The 20395-nt window shown below is 47.9% G+C and overlaps 1 protein-coding gene across 1 annotated transcript in view; it reads right to left on the bottom strand.

The window, feature by feature from the left end:
- The window catches only part of ANTXR1 (anthrax toxin receptor 1), a 104872-nt gene extending 89750 nt beyond the window's left edge, over positions 1–15122 (bottom strand). The window contains 5 exon segments of the mRNA XM_017837336.1: positions 780–813; positions 1777–1858; positions 4278–4349; positions 4964–5035; positions 14597–15122. Coding sequence (XP_017692825.1) covers positions 780–813; positions 1777–1858; positions 4278–4349; positions 4964–5035; positions 14597–14748 — 412 coding nt within the window. The 5' untranslated portion in view covers positions 14749–15122.
- Between the last annotated feature and the right edge of the window lie 5273 nt (positions 15123–20395).

The raw sequence follows: 20395 nt of genomic DNA, 5'->3' as shown, positions 1-20395 counted from the left end.
TGGAGTGGAGCAAGGACAAGCACAGAGCTGTTAAAACACACAGCCCAACATTCAGGCTGGACCCAGTGCTTCGTGCACGTGGTGGGAACAGCTTACATGTGATACATACACCAGCATGCAACAGCATCATCAATCCCAAATTGAGCTGTTCCAGCTATTCCATTTTCCTGCAGGCATATTTTACAGGTGAGTCCCAAAGCTGTGTGGACTTAACCACGACTTCCTCTTACTCGTGAGTAGCCCTGTGAGACCATTAGGCCTGGCTTTGTACTCAAACATCTGGTTGTCTGTCTTTTGGTTTCTGAAGCAATATTTATATTCATACTTCAGGCTTTGCAGTGCAGAAAGATTTTACATTAATTACAGGGAAGGACAAACATTTTTGCAATTGTCTGCAATTACTGATGGTTTTAATAATTGCTTATTAAAAAATCTTTTATTTAACAGCTTCTCCACATTCTTATGTTTGAGAAGGAAGAAGAAATGGTTGTCTGAGTCCTCAAACAAAAGGAACAAAGACAGTTTTGGTAAGAGTGGGCAGTTCAGCCAGGCTGGCTTCTCACTTTTGGCCTGAAACACTTTCATTCCAGCTCTGGCTCCTTAGAGCTCCACCAGTTCTTTGTCCCTTTAAGGAACACTACACTGACCAGCACTGCATTCCTGTAAGAGCAGCAGCCTTATACCACCCTTCCCACAGTGAAGCTGCATTTCAAATCTGTTAAAGTTATGTCAAAAAGAAAGAGAAAAAAAAATTCAATGGATCAAGAAAAGTCTCTCACCGTGAACATTTTCGTAGTAAATCTGTTCACTTGCCTGAAATTAAATCAGAAGATTATTAGTAATAAATCAATAATAATACTTTGTGGGCATCTACTCATGCACCAGAAAGAAAGGGAAGATGGCAGTGAGGACTTGCAGTTCACACATGACCTCTGCTCTCAGACATCTGAACCCTTCCCAGAACAGGGCTCTTGCCTGTGGGTTTGACTGGGTTACTTCAAGGTCTTATCAAAGCACAGCTCAGTCAAACCAACCCCAAGGCCAACACTAACATTGTCTCCCACTGTTCTGCTCTCTGAAAATCCCATTCACCTTCCTCCCTGAGAAACATCCCAGGCCCAATAATAAATATTCCCCAGCACCTCCAGATCAATGACTCCAATTGCAAACAAACCCAAGTCTCTGTCAGGTCACCTGAATTTCTGCTGTGTACTCACATTTAAATGTGAACAATGACAGTTCAGCATTTACAACAGGCAGACGGTTCAAAGTCTTCCCAAATACATGTGTAGGACAGAAGTGGGAGGGAGTGCAGGAGTTCAGGTTTAGAGAGACTCCTGAGCTTGTAAAATATATTAAAAAACCCATCCAGAAGAAGGTCAGAGCAGGCAATAATGTCTGCACAGCATTATTTGGCCACCAGTGAGAACAGGCTGGAACCACGGCCTCAGCCCCCACCCAACTCTAACAGGGCTACCCTAGGCAGGATTGACAGCTTCCCACCCTTCAGGAACACGTGGGATTGCAATGCCAAAGCCTTCTGCCTTGTCCTAAACTGAAAAGGCAGCTCCCCCCGAAAGCTGAAGGCAGAAATAAAGGTAACTGGTGGAGTTTGCATCTCCTGTGTCCCAGTTCCAGCACTGCCCACTCACACCTCACTGTGCCTGTGGCCTTGTCCCACTCACCCACCAGGGAGTTATTGGCCAGATTCCTCTGGTTACATTTCCTGAGGGGCAGCAGATGCAGTTTGAGGCACCACAGCCTGCACTTAGTTACCCTTTCAAATCCCTCGTGCATGTACGTGTCTCCACCCGGCAGCACCTTCTGCAGCTCCTCCAGGCCCTGGCGAATCTGCTCCCTGAAAGGAATGCAGACACTGTCAGATGCAAGATCCAGCTTCTGGGGAGCTGACATCCAGGGGAGGACATGCATGGCAGAGCCAAATACAGAGGGGGGAAAAAGGAGTTAACCCAATGTTTACATAGGCCAAGTCTGGGTAGATACCTCTCCAAGGATGTGGGAAACAGAGCAGTTGTGCTCCCAGTGTTCCCACAGCCTGGGGAAAGCCTCACAGAAGCAGCAGCTCCTCAATATCCAAACATTTCATACATTTCTTCCTAAATAAATGCTCCCTAGTCAAACTCAGCAGCCGACTCACCTGGCTCACTTTCCTCACTGTGTTTGCTGACTTGACTAAACAAACATAATCAAACAGCCCAGTTTATTTGGCCATTACACCTTCAGTTCCTGTTCAAACTGACTTGAAGATTGAAGCCTTTCCCAACGGCTCATTATGACTCAGGGGATCTGTTTGAATTCTTTTCAGGAATCCCAGGCATGGTGAGATCAGCTGCAGGGTACCCAGGGCAGACAGTCATCTGCTGTTCCCCTGAGTGGCAGACACCAAACTCTGGGAGCCAAGCACAGGCCAGAAGTCTTTAATACAAGATAACACCCTGCAGTGTGTGGGGTGTATCTCAGCAAACTCCACAATCTTCATGGGAAAGGGATGAAGTCATTGCAGGCAGGACCACATGGACATGCCAGAAGTCAGTTTTGTCCCTGCATTTTTTAACTACTTCAGAAACCCCAGACTGTGTGATCATACACTCTGCAGCTCTATGGTGAGGCTGACTGCAGCAGGGCATTAACACTGTTCAGTCAGCACAGCAGTGACTCCCCCAGGGAGAAAAAAAAAGACTGTCTGCTTTTGCAACAGGCTGAATTGTCAAACTTTTGAGAACTCATTCTGTACCTGTGATTCCCAAACCAGTTAGACACTAGTTAGACACTGCCATAGGTGGACTAGTGGCAGAGATTTCCTCCTCTCAGCTACTCATGCACACACCAAGCCAAAGCTGAATATAAAATGGAGCATTTCCTGTGATCACCGTTTTTCAAAGGTGAACTGACATTTTCAAATCCACAGCACAGGTGTTTAGAATACGCCAATCCAGTCCCATCAGATGCACAGAGTTTTTCCAAAAAGGGATGCTCAGAACCCTCAGTCTTCACATTCAGAGGCTGATACACCACACAGAGGCACAGACAAGGCAGAGGAGGTTTTCCCACCACTCCACCTTCCCCATTTAGAAAGGCCAGAGGGAACTAAAGGACCAACACCCTGTTTGTCTGTCCCCCAATAAAAAGCAGCAGCTCTGCAGTCAGCTGGCTTTTAGACTAATACCATATCAATATCCCGTTCCCAGTCAACATTTCCAGGGCAGCTGGATAAATATGGAATACATTTCCACATGGGGAACACTTCAGTCTCTTAGTTCAGAGCCTTAACAGAGGTATCTCTGCAGCGGGGTGTGTTCAGGGGGTGGGACACAGCAAGGGGCAGGGAACAGGTTTACTGCTGGCACCCAGTTAAATATAGTTTATTCTCTTTATCCTTATTGTTGCAGTAAGTGGCAAGGAAGGGCTGCTTAGGCTGGCTGGGGTTAATGGCATTTGCAAGGCTGGGGTGTATGTGGACTGCTCTGTAGGAAGGCAGCCAGTTTCCTCCCTGTTCCTCCATGGGAGCTGCTCTGGTATGTGATTTCAGACATCCAATATGTAAAACACATGCTGACTTATACACCCTACACATGTGTTACATATATTTCTGCTCCACGTGGCAATGAAGTTAACAGAGGAAGCGAGAGCGATTTAAGGACCTCGTCCAACTCTCCTTGAAGTCAGAGTAAAATAAAAACTCCATCCTACAGATTTTACTGGGATTAACTTGGGGATCTACAAAGGGGTGACAGGAACACGCTTCAGAAACCTGGCAATCAAACTGCCATTGCCAAAAAATACAGCCCCTTGCAATCCATCCCAAACATTGTTTGTCTGTAATATCCCTTCAGACCTCTGAGGAAATCACATTCCACCTCAAGAGTGTGGGAGTCACCTCTGGCTTTCAAGTCTGTTTTTATGGGAAGGGAGTTTCACCTATTTGTTTGCAGAAGAAACTCCCAAAGGATGTTTCACGGCAACAAGTCTCTTGTTCTCCGACAAAAGCCTGAGTCTCTGTGGAATGCAGCTCCCTCAATGAAACCAGTCTGAGCTAAAACCCCAATAGCTAACAGAAAAGACATTTAAAATTTAAGAAGCCAACCTCTGCCTTGAGAGCCCTTAATGTATTCTAGGATATGAAAATGGGCAGGTTCAAACAATTAAATTGAGAAGCACAAAGGTATCACAACTCTGTTCACAGTGGACTGGGAATTGTTGAGCAAGGAAGGTGAAGGGACACAAAAGGTGCTGTGCACCTTGAAACCTCTTCTTACCTGTCTTCTGTTAACCTCATTAGAATTGTCCCTCTAGTTGAAAAAACAATGAAGGACATCCTCAGCTGAGGGCTGGAGGAGAGAAAAGAAGTACATTAATTTGCTGGTGCAGAGGTTCCTGTGTGTGTAACCCCAACCACACAGGACACTCTGCTCTCAGTTATAACTAACAGGGGCAAAGACAGGAGGAGGCAGCAGAAGGTGCTTTTCCCTGGGCCTTCCCAGTCAAGACAAACCATCCCTGTAAAGAGCACTTGCATCACAACCTTGGGATTGCTGAAGCAAGAAAGGCTTAAATGCATCCTGGAATCATCAGGAAGACCAGGGAAGGCTAATTGTGTTTATCTTAACACATTCCATGTCCTGAGGGATTCTCCATGCAGTCTCAAGTCATTCAGAGCCTGAAAGCTACAGCCACAGGCCCCTCCCTGCAGACCCAAACCTGTGCCTCAGGAGCATCTCAAACAGGAGGACTCCTTCCCCACAGGGGTAAGACTCGATCCAGGCAGGCAGGAATAGAGGGATCAGCTTATCTCCTCCTATTTCCCACGTGACAGAAATCTGGGGAAAAGCAGCCACTGGGATGACCTGACTAAAGCACTAAGAACCCTCCCTCCACCCCCAGTGGAAGGCAGCTCAGCTGAACTGGGAGCCACTGGTCCCCGCTGCCCTGCAGCACTTCTCACCTGATGAACTTGCGGGCCAAGTGCTCCACGAAGTGATAGATCTCATTCCAGTGGTGCAGGACACTTCCTGACCTAGGGAGACAGTGATTACAGGACAGATTAGTTCAATTGCTGCTATTGTAGCTTTCCCAGCCCTGTGTCCTTTCACACCTTGCTCAGCCAAGCACTTGCCTTTATTTTGTTTACCACTCACTGCCCATATTCTTCCTGTAAGGAGAGATTGAACTGTAAATGACATTTCCTACTTAACTTTGAAAAGCAAGAATAAGTCCCATTCCATACAAGGGTTTGAGGCTACCCCTGGCAATAACACATGGCAATTAGGCTGGACCTTAACACAGCCTTAACCAAACAAAACCTGTGTGAGTGAAGACCTTCTCTCTGAAGTGTTTTAGATTAATTCCACCCACTCACTTCCAAACCATTACACAGAGCTTTCAGCTCAAGTGTATTCTGAGAATAACACACAGTTGGAGGAACAGATTATTAAACTTCTCTTGTGTTTCCACTGTGCCAGACACTATGAAAAGTAAAATACCTTAGTCCACGTCTCAACTGTTCGGTTAATTCTTTCACACCTCAGCTAAAGACAAAACAAACTAATTTTGCTCCTCGAGAGGATAAACTATGGGCTATAATGGGATTGGATTATTCTTCTTTATGTTGTAAGAACTAGGAAAAATTAGGTTAATCAGAATCTTTCAGCACTAAATGCCCCTTCTAGCATAAACACTTCCATGAACACTGGAATATTAATATTGGAAAAAAAATTCCTTCCTAGAGTTGGAAAATAAAAGTGTCATCACTTACTTAATTCATTGACTACAATTAGAAATATTTATAGGAGAAATAACCATTCCAGCCTTAACAGAAAACTCATTGATCTGCAGCCTGAGGAAGAAAAGATGAACATTTGAGGTGATGGTTTTTCACTTCACAGGAAGAAAAGGGACCTGCCCTGTCCTACTTCAGATCTGAGGGAGCAAATGCAGAGCCAGGAATGGGTTCCCTCAGGCCCTGCTCCCCCAGCCCACCCCCCAGCCTGGCTGCCCAGAGCAGGACCTCAGTGCTGGAGGCACAGCCAGCACTCAGACCCACTGTGGGGTCACACACATTCCTCCCCTCGTGTTCCTTTACAGCCATTCAGTAAAGCCTTGGCTTTGCCCTCTTGCTCCAGGATATCTGTTCTTCCTCTGTGTGACCCGAGTCTGTCCAAACACAACGTGCAGTGAGGACCTTTGCACAGGGACAAGAGCATCTGGTCCACCTGGAAGAACTATGAACTCCCCAGCTCTCGTTGCCGAAAGGCCTCGTTACCAAAAGCCCCTCTTCAAAGGTCCCCTCCCCGTCACCTGTTTTGTGCAGGGCTGTGGGACAGATGGCAGAGCTCAGTGATCATAAGCAAATGCTATCAGTGCTAAATTTCTTCCTGGCTGTCTTCCATCACACCAGGACCTGAAATCATGACTTGTTCTACACACAAATGTGCATCAAAGAGGACTAAAATAGCAAAGGTCTTGATCAACTAATTAAACCAGAAACAGTGGGAAAATTGGTGTCATAACAGATGAAGGGTAAGGTACATCAGGACTTGCTCTCCAGCAAGGAACTTAACTCCCATTGCATCCAAACTGCAAACTGATAGAACAGAGAGAGACACACAGATCCCAACCCCAGGAGCAAATTGCCCTGGGATCTATGGAATAACTCTGAGACCTTGAATACAACAGACAATCCAGTCCCAACAAATAGCACAAGTAATTTCCTAGAACTGGCTCGGAAAATCAGTATTTATTGTCTTTATATGGTGAGGCATAAAAGAAACACTTGACTTTAAAGCAATGGTCACATCAGCCTCCAGAAGATGTGTAAAGCCAAGGCTTGGTTAACCACAAACCAATTAGTCCCTACCTCAGTGAAATGTATCTTGTTTAGACCATATTCCTACCTCTCAAAAAACACACCTCAGTGAAGTTCCACACATCTCCTGAACCATCTGGTACCAGACATGTGAAGCTGAGACCCTTCCTCAAGCAGCCCCTCCCCAACCTTCTCCAGCCATCAGGTGAGACAAGCGCCTCCTGTTCAGGGAAAACACTGGCAGGACACTGCCCTGGGAGCTCCATCAGCCTTCAAAAGTTGGGTTGTTTCCTCCTCTCTGAACAGAAGTTGATCATCCCTTAGAATGCCCATTGCAGCCAGGCAGCTGGGAAGGGATCCAGCCACAGAGGATCCAGGCAGGCCATCACACCAAAGCCCTGACACTGCCCATGGCTCTGCATTTGTGCACTCTTGAAAAGAGCATTTGCCAGAATAAAGCTTAAAACCAGAACTGACCCTCAGTTCAACGATGTGCCAGTCAGGAAGGGAACAGCACATCCTGTGAAGTCTTTGCCTTTGCAACTCTTGTTCTGCTGGTCTTGTTACCTGGGCAGTTTTTGCAGGTAAGCAGTGCTTTTTAATTCTTCACACAAGTACAGCTTCAGCTGTGCTGCACCTCCTTCCCTTCATCATCCTCACTCTGCTCCCCTGCCAACAGTCCCATTTTTATGCCCTCTGAAACACAAGTTATGGATGTTTTTCCATGAAGCCTCATCTGTGAACACACGCAAGGAACAACCTGAAGTTCGGGAGCAGCAGAATGTTTAATACCCATTTTAGGAAAACTTCTTAGCACTGCAACAATCATAAACCCAAACCCTCTGTATCCACCAAAGGAGGATATTTTCTGCTTTCAGGTCCCAAGGCACTGAACTGGGGCAACTGGAATAGTCTACAATCCATTTATTCCTCAGCTCTACCAGAGTGAGCTTTGACAGGGTCCCAAAAGGAAGGCTCAGGCTTCTGCTGACCACACATTGTTCCTCCCTGCACAGCAAGTTCCCACCTGTGGCCAGACAACTCAGGCTCTGGGGGTTCATTTCTGTCTCTACTTGAGCCCAGGTGTCAGGGGCTGGGAATGCCCAGGTCTGCACTGAGGAAAAAGTACTCCCCTTATACACAAAATGCATCTTCTGAAACAACTTCAGACTTCTTACAGTCTTCACTTGGTGTAAAATGGGCAAAACCAATAAAATGAACCTTTTTGCAGCCAACAGAAAGTTTGCAAAACCAGCATTACCTTACAGTGTCCACCTGCACAGTCTGAGCTGTGTCGTTCAGCAGCCACACAGCACAAGACACTTGTCACCTGTAAAGCCTCTCCTGAGGGAGGCCAAGGGCCTTGGGTAGGACAAGTATTTCTAAAGCCAAATGTAAGATAAGAAATGCCAAATTTAAAAGACTTGTCTCTTCATACTCCCAAAAGAAACAAGATGATCAGTGAGCCAACATTTTACAGCTGAATGATTGATGCTATAAACTTGCAGTTTAGGAAAAGGCTCGTGGTGAGGGTGCCAAATTCTCTTCTGGAGAAGAGCCCAATAAATGGAAGTTAAGCCTAAGTAAACCATTCTCTTTAACAAGAGAATGATACATTCTGTGGTCAACTGTGCTGGCATTTTGTACATCTCAACTGAATGCAAGTGTTGAGAGAGACTCTCCACACGCTCTGTGGTCCCAGCCAGCAGAGCCACACTCTGCTCAAAGCCCTTCCTCCAGCAGGTGCTTTCCTCCTGCTCCCTGGGACAAGGTGCACCAGAGCCCAAAGCTGAAGCAACTCAAACCTCTTCAAAGTTTGTCTTTTGTGCACTTTTTAGACTCCGTTTTTCCATTTCTGTCGCTGCACCTTCTCACCTTCTCAGAATACCTGTGGGTTTATTTGGTTCACAAACTAGAGGAATCACAGAATCAAGCCCACGCACAAACCAAGCCCCCACATGAGTTATGTGCTCTGCAGCTGACAGAAGGACACAAAGACACCTGGTTCAGAGGCTGATGTTGATCCAAAATCTCCTTAAACTTCCTCGGTTTTGGACTAATTCCAAGAAGTCTCGTGGCTCTCAGAGGTGGCATTTACCTAAGAAGTTGTGCATTATCTGACTACTGAGCTCTTTAAAATCAACACAGGCGAGCCAAAAAGTCTCCTTTGTCTTTCCAAATAATTCAGGAGGAATTTTGAAAACCCTGCATAGCACAGAGACCTTGGAGAGGTGATGCAATTCTTTGAGGAAACACTATTATCTTGTGCCACACTTCACACGAGACAGCTCACCAGAGACACTGCCAAACTCCTGAGGTCACAGGGTCTTTAAAGATCCAGAGCAGAGCAGGACAAGCCTCTAAACCCAGTCACAGGCCAAGAACATTCTTCTCTTCCTGGCTGGCAGGGGATATGCAAAAACCTAACTAATAAACAAGTAACCATGGACTTAATTTACCTCAAGCAGTTGATGAAGTGCAGAGTGTGCAGGCACACACTTAATCCTGGCTGTCAGGGAGCTCTTACTCATCCCTTTTACCAAGGAATGGTTACCTTAGATGCTCCACTGGGTAAAAAGCACATCCACAGGTCCTGACTGGCAAGGATTTCATACATTAACTTGGTTCATTGCAATTGCAAGCCCTCAGCAGACTTAGGAGTTAATGACGTCCCTTCAGGCAACAAGCAAAAAGACACAAGAATGCACAAAATCCTCCACCCTGCCTCCCTCAGCCCTCATGGTAACACAGAGAAAAACTATCCCTCCACATCCTTGAGCCCTGCCATCCAAAAAAATGCATCCATTGCTCTGGATTCAGGCCTGTGATCCTGGAAAAACAATCAGGGAATCACTGACCAGGTCAGCGAAGATCAGAGATGGTTTTCAATCTACTGCCCAGAGAGGTTGTGGACTCCCCCACCCCTGGAAATGTCCAAGGCCAGGTTGGACGGGGCTTGGAGCAACCTGGGACAGTGGAAGGTGTTCCTGGCCCATGGCAGGAGGTGGAAGGGATGAGCTTTAAGGTCCCTCCCAACCAAACCATTCCATGATTCCATTCCTGCAGACACTCCCTGTCACCATTCCCTCCCGAAGGCCTGTGTTTGTTGATGAGAGCAGGTACAATGTGCCCCAGCTCTGGGAGCTCCTGTGCTGGAGGGCTCACATTTCCCAGGGGAAGGAGCAGCTCCTGCACGTCGGGCTCCCTGCCTGGTGTTTCCATCCCACCATGGTCCCTGTATCTTCCTCTCTGAGTGTAAACCTGGACATAGTCCCACTGCAGTCATGGTAACTACAGCTGCTCGAGCTACAGCCAAAGAAACAACCACCAGCCCCTCTAGAGCAGGAGTTTCACTGCAACACAACCCGTTAAAAACAGACTCCCTGTCTGGCTGGGTAGCGAAGGGATCTCAGGAAGCAGCTTCAATTACTTGCTTCATTTTGCCAGGGATCTCTTGGAGCCAAGTTTTCTTTCACACACGTACAGTTCCCTGTGTGTTTTCTGCACGTGGGGATAAATTCCCCCTTATTTGCACACCAAAGGCAAGAGCGCAGGAAATAATCCCTGTGACACACAGAGGCTACAGCAAAGAGTTGCTGAGAAGGCTCAGCTCTCATTCCTTCCTCCCCACCTGCAAATGAATTAATCTGAGAGCTGCCTCTACATGTTCCAGCTGTGCTTGTGCAGGGTTTCCACACAACAGCACTGGGTACCATGTCAATTAGGGGGTGGACACAGTCACCATTAATTAGTCACATGGAGGATATTTTTAGAATAACTGGACAATATCAGCAAAAACAAATGCTTGTTCTTTTAGCAACATCTCACTGCTTCCTCATTCTTCCTCCTTAATGAAGGCCCTGTGTCTTAGCTCACATCTGTAAATTTTTGGCACCAACTCCTGCCTATGGGAGCCTCAATGCATGAACCCCCTCAGCACCACAGGAACACAAGAGGACAGGCCTTCTTGGGCCAGCTCTCTCAAGATAAGCCAGGTCTACCTGCCACAATACTGGGCTCATCTTGGTAATACCTCCACTTTGAGGTGTGACTTGATCCTGCATAGATCAAATAGCACATAACTGTACTCTAAAGAGCAAACAGCTTGAGATTAAACTGAGAAAATAGCCACAGTTTGAGATTTTGCAATCAAAGGACAAGAGAAAAGGATTAATCCAGCCTTAGTTCATGTGAATACAGTTCCTTCAGCTCAGAATTTCAAGTTAAGTGTTTGTGTGTGTGAAAGGATTTTTGTCCTGTGGAGTTTGTTGCATGTCAGGCAGTGGTTCTGGAGAGGGCTGGCAAACTGTGCTTTCCTCCAGAGTTGGAGCACTGCACCCACAGCAGCGTGACAGCTTCAGTTTTACTTGGCAAGGAGCTGGCTCAACCCAAATTGCCGTTCTCCAGGGAGCCTGCATCACTTCTGGAACATGGAATCACGGAATCACAGACTGGTTTGGGTTGGAAGGACCTTAAAGCTCATCCAGTCCCACCCCCTGCCATGGGCAGGGACACCTTCCACTAGCCCAGGTTGCTCCAAGCCCTGTCCAACCTGGCCTTGGACACTTCCAGGGATCCAGGGGCAGCCACAGCTTCTCTGGGCAACCTGTGCCAGGGCCTCCCCACCCTCCCAGGGAAGGATTTCTTTCTAACATCCAGTCTAAACCTGTTCTCTATCAGTTTTAAACCATTCCCTCTTGTCTGGTCACTCTCTACCTGTATAAAAACTCCCTCTCCCTCCTTTTTATAAGCCCCCTTTAGGCCCTGGAAGGGGCTCTCAGCTCTCCCTGGAGCCTTCTCTTCTCCAGGTGAGCACCCCCAGCTCTCCCAGCCTGGCTCCAGAGCAGAGGGATCTAGCCCTTGGAGCAGCTCCATGGTTTCCTCTAAACTTGCTCCAGCAGGTCCATGTCTTTAGTATAACTCTGCCAGCCTGAGGTCCAGTGGTCCCAGCAGGAGAGGCCTCTGCTGCTGCCTGGGGGTGTGAGAGCCCTGGGAGGATGAAGGACACGCACAGGGAGGAGAGGGTTGGGCCCATCAAGGGGGGGGCACTGCGGGTTTTGCGCTGGTACAGGCACGTTGAGGCTGTGGAGCATTACTTCTGAATGGCTGAGTCCTAATTTTCTTCCCCTTCCTGACCATGAGAAATGGGAGCTTTGCTGCAGGTCCTCTGAGCGTGCCATGTGTAGGGGGTTGTGTCTCCAGTTGCCCACAGACACCTGAGGAGACCTGGTTTGCCTTCAGGAGTTTGCTCCACGGGTTTGCAGGAGTTTCCTGAGGGGAACAGTGCAGGGAGCTGGAGCATCACTCCAGGAGAGCAGCCTGGGTTACGTGGTCACTCTGAAGGGGCTTCTTGTGGCCAGCACTGGGATTGAGAGCCAGCTGTGACCAGGACTGGGTCCAGTGCAGAGCCTGGCATGTGTCCCACGAGCTGCTCCCAACAGGGCACTGGAGGCACTCAAGGAGTCACTAAATCCACCCAGGCACAGGGTCAGCTCAGGGCTCCTGCACCAGTGGCTTCCAGCCTGTGTTTGTTGTTTTTGTGTCACTCCTTTGATCCCAGAAAGGAGGTTGCTTAATATTTTCATGGCTTCCTTCCACCAGGGAAATTACATTTCAGGCTTAAGAGTCAAAATCTCTTCTGCTTCAGAGTCCTTTATCACTTTCAATAGTCTGTAATCATTTCTAGACCTATTTCAAAGAAAACCAGTGACTCCTGAATCCACTATTATAATTTCATACTTTGCCTGAAGGCCTCTATAGGCATCACCTCTCTCTGGATTCAGGACTTCAGGAGCATTTTGGAAAACATTCTCTAGATAAGCAGAAGGTAGAAAATCCAGGCTAAATAAGACTCAGCTCTTTTGGAAATTCAGCTTGGCCTCTGAGAAGTGAACTGTCTGTGGAAGGTTCCCTGCCCATGGCAGGGAGGTGGAACCAGATGATCTTTGAGGACCCTTCCAACTCAAACCATTCAGTGAGTCTGTGAAAGTTTTAAAGATAAAGGACAAGGGATAACTGACCTCTCATCAGAGGTTAAACAACCAGGTCCATGGCACATTGTACTCCCCAACAGCTGAAACACCACAACACTCCTCCAAATGCCACTGGACACCAAGGACACTTCTACAGCAGATCTGGTGCATTTCTGCACCAGAAAAATCCAAGAAACAGAAATCCTGCAGCTGTCAAAGCAGGATTTTTGTTGGATACCTGGATACACTGAGGACAGCCTGCCTGCTTTAAACCTTGTCCCAAGGCTTCAGTTTCCACTCAAATCCATAATCCCTTGAGCAAGGCTGCAAAGTCACGGATTTTAGGAAGGGGACAGCACAGGACTTGAATTAAGTGCCTGCTAAAGTTCCATTAGCTCAGAGGAATAACACAGCACATCCATCAGATTTGATAAAACCTTCAATCCTGCTTCAACTTCCAAAGAAATGCAGTTTGCAAAAGCTCCCTGCAGTACAAATCATGCTCTGGGTTTGTTTGGGTTTGTTTTTTTTCCACATACAATAGAGATATTTCAACTAATAACTGAACAGACAGAGCACCAAAATGCATGACCCAGGTAGATCTTTCCAGCGAATAAAAGAAATGAATTAAAAAAATCTGTCCCCTGGAGCATTAGGGACAACTGGCACAGTGAAACAGCCAGTGTCTCAATCTTACATTTTACCCAGTATTTTGTAATAAAAGGTTATGTAATTCCAAGTCATTTATACTAAAGGAATGTGGGAGCTACTGCAAAGCACTCCAGAGGATCAGGCAGAAAGCTTCATCTGCGCTTTTGGCAACTTGCAAATACTTTCCTGTCTCTGAAATTTATGGTTAATAATGTCAGTGCCATGGCTCTGGCAGGCAGAATCTCCAGTATTTCCAAACTTTTGGTTCAAGCTGATTATTCTTAATCCAGAAAATTAGGACAATCATTTTAGCTAGGTTTTTTTTTTAATATTTTCTTTTTTGTTGTTTGTTGTTTTTTTTTTTTTTGAATGAGGCTTTCCAAAGCTCAGCACAATTTCACATCACCCCGTCCCCATCTGAAAAAAGAGGCACACTTGGAGTGCCAAGGAGATGACATTGCCACAATTAGTGATGAAAAAGTGAGGTAGGAAGTTATCTTCAGTAGTTACAGTCAAAATATGCATTTGATTAACAAGAAACAAAGAAAGTGTGACTCAGCTGAGAAAACAAAGCTCTCTTTAAATGAGACACTGGAGCTGTTCTGCACCACAACAGCCAAATTGAGCCCCTCTGGGGCAGTGACCCCTCTCAGAGCTGGTTTTTACCTTCGGTTGCTGCTCTGGAAGGTACCTGGGGAACAGGAGCAGAGCTCCAGGCAGGCCAGCGCTTCCTCCACGTTCTCAGCTATGGAATTAATTCATGTCTGCAAGAATAACCCTGCAACCCCTGCTGTGCTGCGAGCCTCGACCCTCACAGCTCACGGGGAGCCAGAGGGGACCAGGGTGCTGCCCTTCTCCCACCCGCTGCTCTGGGAAAGGGCAGGGTCGAGGGCACAGCAGAGCCCCCCATCAGCAGAACTGCTCTGGTGTGATTTACAGAGCACAGCGGGATTTATGCCCTGGACCTGCCGAAGAAGTCACCACAACAAAAACAAAGCAAGCAGTCGGGAGTTTCACAGGTCCCTTGGGGACACAGTGACTTCTACTGAGCCAAAATCCAAGGAAAACCTCCTCGGTATCAGTATAAGCTGTTCCAGCTCATGCCTGGAGAAAGATCTCTTTGAAAAAGAACAAAGTAGAGCTGACTTACTTGTCCAGAATGAAATACAGATCAAACCCTCCGTAGCAGGCAGGACCCCCGTTCTCCCTCTTCCCGCCGTGTCCATCACAGGTGAGCGTAAAAATTGCTAGGAAGAGACATTTGAAGCCAAATCTCAAGATGCTTTGCTTTGCAATGGCCATTATATCCAGAGAGGAGGAAAAAAAGAAATCTCTTCTTCCAAGGCTCCCTTATTTCACAGGTTTCTCCACAAAATCCATTCAATGACCTTTAAATGTATATATGTAGGTTGTATTCCTTAAAACTCCACTTGCAACAGTTGTCCTCAGGAATTGCAAGACTTTCCCCCTTGTTTCCCTTGCAATTCTGTTTCTCGGTTTCAGATTTCAAGATGCACAATACTGTATTTCACTTTTTTTTTTTTTTAAAGGGACTTGACCCTCAGTCTCCCTTGCAGCTCTCGGAAAGCAGCACCATTGTTTTGCAAGAGCAGGAGCAGCCTCCTCACAAATCTTGCTTTGTCACAGACTTCAGAAAATACAGGGAGGGTTTGAGGCTTTCTTCCCCCCCTTAATTATTATTGTTATTATTAAAGATGGTAAGTTCTACTCCTCCTTAGCAAAAAAAGCTCAGAGAATGCCACCTCGTGGTCAAAGCTCAGGCTGAGTGAGTCTGGTTTCCAGCATATTTGTGCACTGAGCACATGAACACACCACAGCAGCTTCAGGGATGGACAGAGAAGTGGTTTGCTCACAGCAGGCACAGCCCTGTGCATGGAATCACAGACTGGGTTGAGTTGGGAGAGATCTTAAAGATCATCTTGTTCCACTCCCCTGCCATAGACAGGGACACCTCCCACTAGCCCAGGTTGCTCCAAGCCCTGTCCAACCTGGCCTTGGACACTTCCAGGGATGGGGCAGCCACAGCTTCTCTGGGCAACCTGTGCCAGGGCCTCCCCACCCTCACAGGGAGGAATTCCTTCCCAATATTCCATCTAACCCTGCCCTCTGGCAGTGGGAAGCCATTCCCCCTTGTCCTATCATGCCCTTAGAGACCTCTGTGTTTCCCACAAAGGAAAAATCTGAGTTTACAGACCTTTAGAAACCTGGAGTAGCTTTACAGAAGTTAAAGCAACAAGCCATGCCAGGCTTCATCCCTTGTATTTTGTCAGTCCTGAGAAATACTCAGTAATGTCTGTGTCTCTTCTTCTCCAGCTGAACAAACCAAGTGCCCTCAGATGCTTCTCATAAGGCCCCTCCAGACCCTTCCCCATCTTCATTGCCTCCTTTGGACACTCTCCAATGGTTTTGTTATATTGTGTCCCCCCAAACTGCCCCAATGTTGAGGGGAGGCCGCCCCAGGGCAGAGCAGAGCAGGACAATCCCCTCCCTGATGCCCCCAGGACACGTTGGCCCTCCTGGCTGCCAGGGCACTGCTGGCTCAGGAACAACTGGCCATGGACCAGGACCCCCAGGGCCCTTCCTGCAGCTGCTCTCCAGCCTCTCATCCCCAGCCCACACACACAGCCAGGGCTGCCCCGGCCCAGGGGCACAATCCGGCCCTTGCCCTTGTTCCACTTCCCATGGCTGGGGATTGTCCATCTCTGATCTGCTGAGCCCTCTCTGCCCTGGAGGGAGTCAACAGCTCCTCCCAGTTTGGTGTCCTTAGCAAAATTACTTAGTATTCCTTTGAGTCCTGTGTCCAGGTTGTTAATGGAGATGCTGAAGAGCACGGGGCTGAGGATGGAGCCCTGTGGAACCCCACTAGTGACCGGTGCCAGCCCAATGCCACCCCAGTCACTGTCACTCTTTGTGCCTGACCCATGAGCCAGTTGCTCACCCATCATGTAACACAGTTCTCCAGCTGTGGGCTGGACATTTTGTCCACAAAGATCTTGGGAGAGAAACAGGCTGTCCCCTCTCACCATCCTTACCAAACTCATTTCAGCCACTAAAGCCTGAACTCTCCCTCTTCCAAGGAAATTCAATGGAAAACGTCACTTCATCTGCACTTGCATCTCCCACCTTCTTCCACAAACAGCACCACAAGCCCTAAGACTGGAGCAGCAGAGCTCAAAAGGGAGAACATTGCCCTGGCAGGGCAGCTCTTACACCAATAAAAGTAAACCCGAGATTCCAGGAGGGCTCCCAACTTTCCCTCCCAAACCCTCTCAGGCTGCACCCACACACTTCTCCTCCAAGTACCAACTGCTACCGAGTGGAGCAGCTTCAGGGGTGGGGGCCAGGCCAGGTTTCTGATGGGGGAGGTAAGTGCACTTGAGTCAGGCTTTCCAGCTGTTCATCATTGCCTTAAAGAGTTAAATTTGTCTTTAAAAAATTCTTAGTGAAAGCAACCAATCTGAAAGAAGACCAGGACAAGCAGCAGGATAAGGTGCAGGGGGAAAAAGCAAACAGTGATAACAGACTTTTGACTGGAGTGAAAATATCTGAATGACAGACCAGTCAGACACCTTGGTGCATTGCTGACTGAGACTTTGGGAGTGCTCTCCCTCCCATCCCAGCCGGGCTCAGCAATTGGAGCAGCTCCATCACCTCCAGTGGGAATAACAGAGACCCAGGCAAATGGTGCCTCCTCGGTCTTGCTGCCAAATCCTGGTCACAGCTGAACACAGTGCAGATCCCTTGGAGCCAAAGCTTCTCTAGGGCCAGACAGCAGCAGAAACAGGTGTTTTACAGGTGAATATCTTGGGCTTCCACATCTAAACCAGGGGAGGTGGGAGTGCAGGAGCGAGTCTTTCAATTTACCTCTGAGTCTGAAAGGAGAGCAGTGACACAGCTCATCAGTGCACAGGGAGAGGATCCGTGCCAGGGTATCAGCTTCCTACAATCCCTGGAAATACAGCACAATGTCAGAAATGTGTACAAGAACCCTTTGCACAGGTAGCTGTGCTGCTCCCCCAACTGAGGGCTGGCCCCTGCCCCAGCCCTGGGTGGGCAGGATGTGAGGGCAGGTGCTCCTTTATGGGCAGCTGTGGAAAAGATGGAGCATCACCTGCTGGTCTGCATGTCCAGGTGATCTGGGGGCTTGAACCCTCCCAGATGAGACTTCTGGAGACACCACAGTGCAGAGCTATAGCTCCTGTAGCCAGCAAAGATATAGGGATTGGGGATTATAAAGTTTTATACAGCTGTTCTGGACCAAATCTGTTTGTAGTCATGGAGCTGGAGTTACCAAATCCTGGGATCAGGTGTGGAGAGTTTTGTGTATGTATTTGTGCTGCCCTAAGGAAGGGGATGGGACTAGTCTATGGATTCTTTGTTTGGTATTTTAAAAGAAAATGAGCTGAATGCAGGATGTAAAACTAGGAAGGGTAGAAGAAAAGCTTCCTCTCTGGGGACTGATGTGCTGGCTTTGAGACATTTTGGAAAAGTACTTAGGGCCAGCTTCAGATCTGAGATACAGTTAAGGCTCCTGTCATGGCCAGATTTGTGTTGCTGTCATTGATTTGTGATCTGTGTCTGCTAAAAGATTAAAAGCAGTGATAATCTCTTCCATTTGTTTCTCACTGCCCCTGAGATGAACAAATACTTAGAGTTGAAAAAAACCCCAAACAAAGAAAAAGCTGTACCTCAGGAAAATAACTTTGTCATGGAGCAAGAGGAGGGAAAGGAGGGGGAATGGAGGAGGAGATCAGATTGTGTAGCTGTGGATTCAGGCTGACAGAAGGCCCAGGAAAGCTTGGGGAAAAGCCAAGGAATGAGGCAGCAGATGAAGCTGTGAGCACTCTGACATGGAGGGAGCTGGTGACAGAGGGGAACACTGAGCTTTGTGCTGCAACTCTGACTTTCTTGAGGATTAATCTTCTTCATATGCAGGTCTTAAGAATGAGTATTTTTGTTTATGACCTGGTAAGAGCAGCATCAACACACTGAGGAATTCAGGTCCATAACAGGAAGCTCATGTGGGACACAGGAGGGGTGTTGGAATTTCTGTCCCTCCCTTGCTAAAAAAATGTTAAATCCAAAAATATTACGCAGACTGCAGCTTTTGTGTGAGACCTGCCAGTGCTTGGGAAGATGGGGTGTGTTCTAGTCTTTGTGTAAGAGACAACAGTAAGGTGTTTTAATTGCATTCAGCAGTGCAATGGGTAATTAAGCTCTAACTGATGCCCTTGTCGAGTGATTAGAACTTGCATATGTAAATGATGGGGGAAGTGGTATCAGCAGGTTTGGTTTTATCAACTACTCCCTTATATGTGTCTGTGAGACCTTCTCAGAAACTCCCAGCTCAGAGGAAGCTGGTTCTGTCAGCCTGTGGGAGCAGTGGTGCTGCTGAGGGTGAGACACAGCACAGCCTTGGGTGGGTTTTTGGGGTGGTTCCCTTTGGCTCCCAAAGGCCTGACCTGTATGGTGGGTAATGGCTTTTGTCGAGATCTAAAAATCCCATTCCCTGGTTTTTATGGCACTTCAGGAAGCTGTTGCAGCCCCGCGTGGATAATCGAGATGTAGCAAGTTTCCTACACCACCCGTGATTCTCCCAATTCCATAATCTCCCTGCTGGCAGTGCAGACAGGTCCCCCAAGCCACTGGCTGTGTCCCCAAGGGTGTCATTCAGCACAGCTGGGGGAGGACTGCAGAGCTGCACTGCCCTGGGAGGTGCAGGACCACAGGCTCCTCTGCACGTTTCCAGCTCAGTTGTACAACCTCACAACTCGAGGCTGACGCTCAGTGGCCAACGGGGGTTTTTCTTCGCTGGACTGCTCTAATTTTTCAAGGGATCAAGAGCTCCCTTGTCTCTTGTTTTTATCTGACTTTGCCCTGCTGTGATTTTATCTGCCTCTGCTGTAGCATATAAAGGCTGCAATGTATAATTTCCTTGGTGATTCGAGTTTGTTCCACCAGCTCTTTTAACAGGGGCTGCTAACTCTGTGTGTGTGACCTTTTCCTGCAGAGGAGTGTTACTCTAAGCATATGGATGAAAACATATTGCTTGTAATGTATTAATTAAATAGAAGTAATTGTGGCACAGGGAACAATGTCACCACAGTCTAAGGAGGTGTCCTGGCTTCAGCAGGTAATCAGCCTCACTGGCAGTGAGTGGCAAAAGCCCCCCATGGTGACTGGCCTGGAGGATCCCTGTCACGGGCTACCTCAGACTATTTCAAGCACCCAAAAGGGTACTGGTGGGTTTTTGGTAAGGCTGCCTTGGAGATGGAGGAAATGAAACAGTTCTGCCCTGCCTGGTCTCTTGGGGGACCCTTTTGCTGTTCAGGGTTGAAGAACAACTGGTGCTGATTGCTACCACAATGGTGCACTGCTGGCAGTCAAGCCCCTGATCCCATCCCTGAGATGATCCATTGACTGGAGAGCCCAGGAGGGATCAGCAAGGCCTGCTCACCCTTCAGCAGTCCCTCCTGGCTGGTGTGAAAGTCTGATGGAGAACAGGGACTAACAGCAGGTTGTTGTGACAGGAATGAGGTCACACTGAGTGCTGCTGTCCTGGGCATGCTGGAACTTCTCCAGGAGCTGCAGCCAGAGGAGCCCAGTGCTGGGCCACAGCTGATGGGGCTGATGCATTTTCTCAGTGTCCTAGTTAGAACAGCTGGGCCCAGTTCATCACTGTGTGGGTGTAACCCAAAACTGGGTATTCTATAGCCTTCCATTCCATTGCCCAGAAACTGTTCTCAATGAACCATTTCCATCCTCTGCCCAGAGCAGCCCTGACTCCTCGGGCTGTAAACTGGGTGTTCAGAGGCCTGTGAGACAGGAGGGTGCTCCTGTGCTCACCCCCAGTGTGGAACTGGGAGACAGGAGGGTGCTCCTGTGCTCACCCCCAGTGTGGAACTGGGAGATAGGAGGGTGCTCCTGT

This window comes from Lepidothrix coronata, unplaced genomic scaffold (assembly GCF_001604755.1).
Source record: "Lepidothrix coronata isolate B3197 unplaced genomic scaffold, Lepidothrix_coronata-1.0 Scaffold301, whole genome shotgun sequence".
In the NCBI taxonomy this organism is placed as follows: Eukaryota; Metazoa; Chordata; class Aves; order Passeriformes; family Pipridae; genus Lepidothrix; species Lepidothrix coronata.
This window is presented reverse-complemented; position numbering and strand designations above follow the sequence as displayed.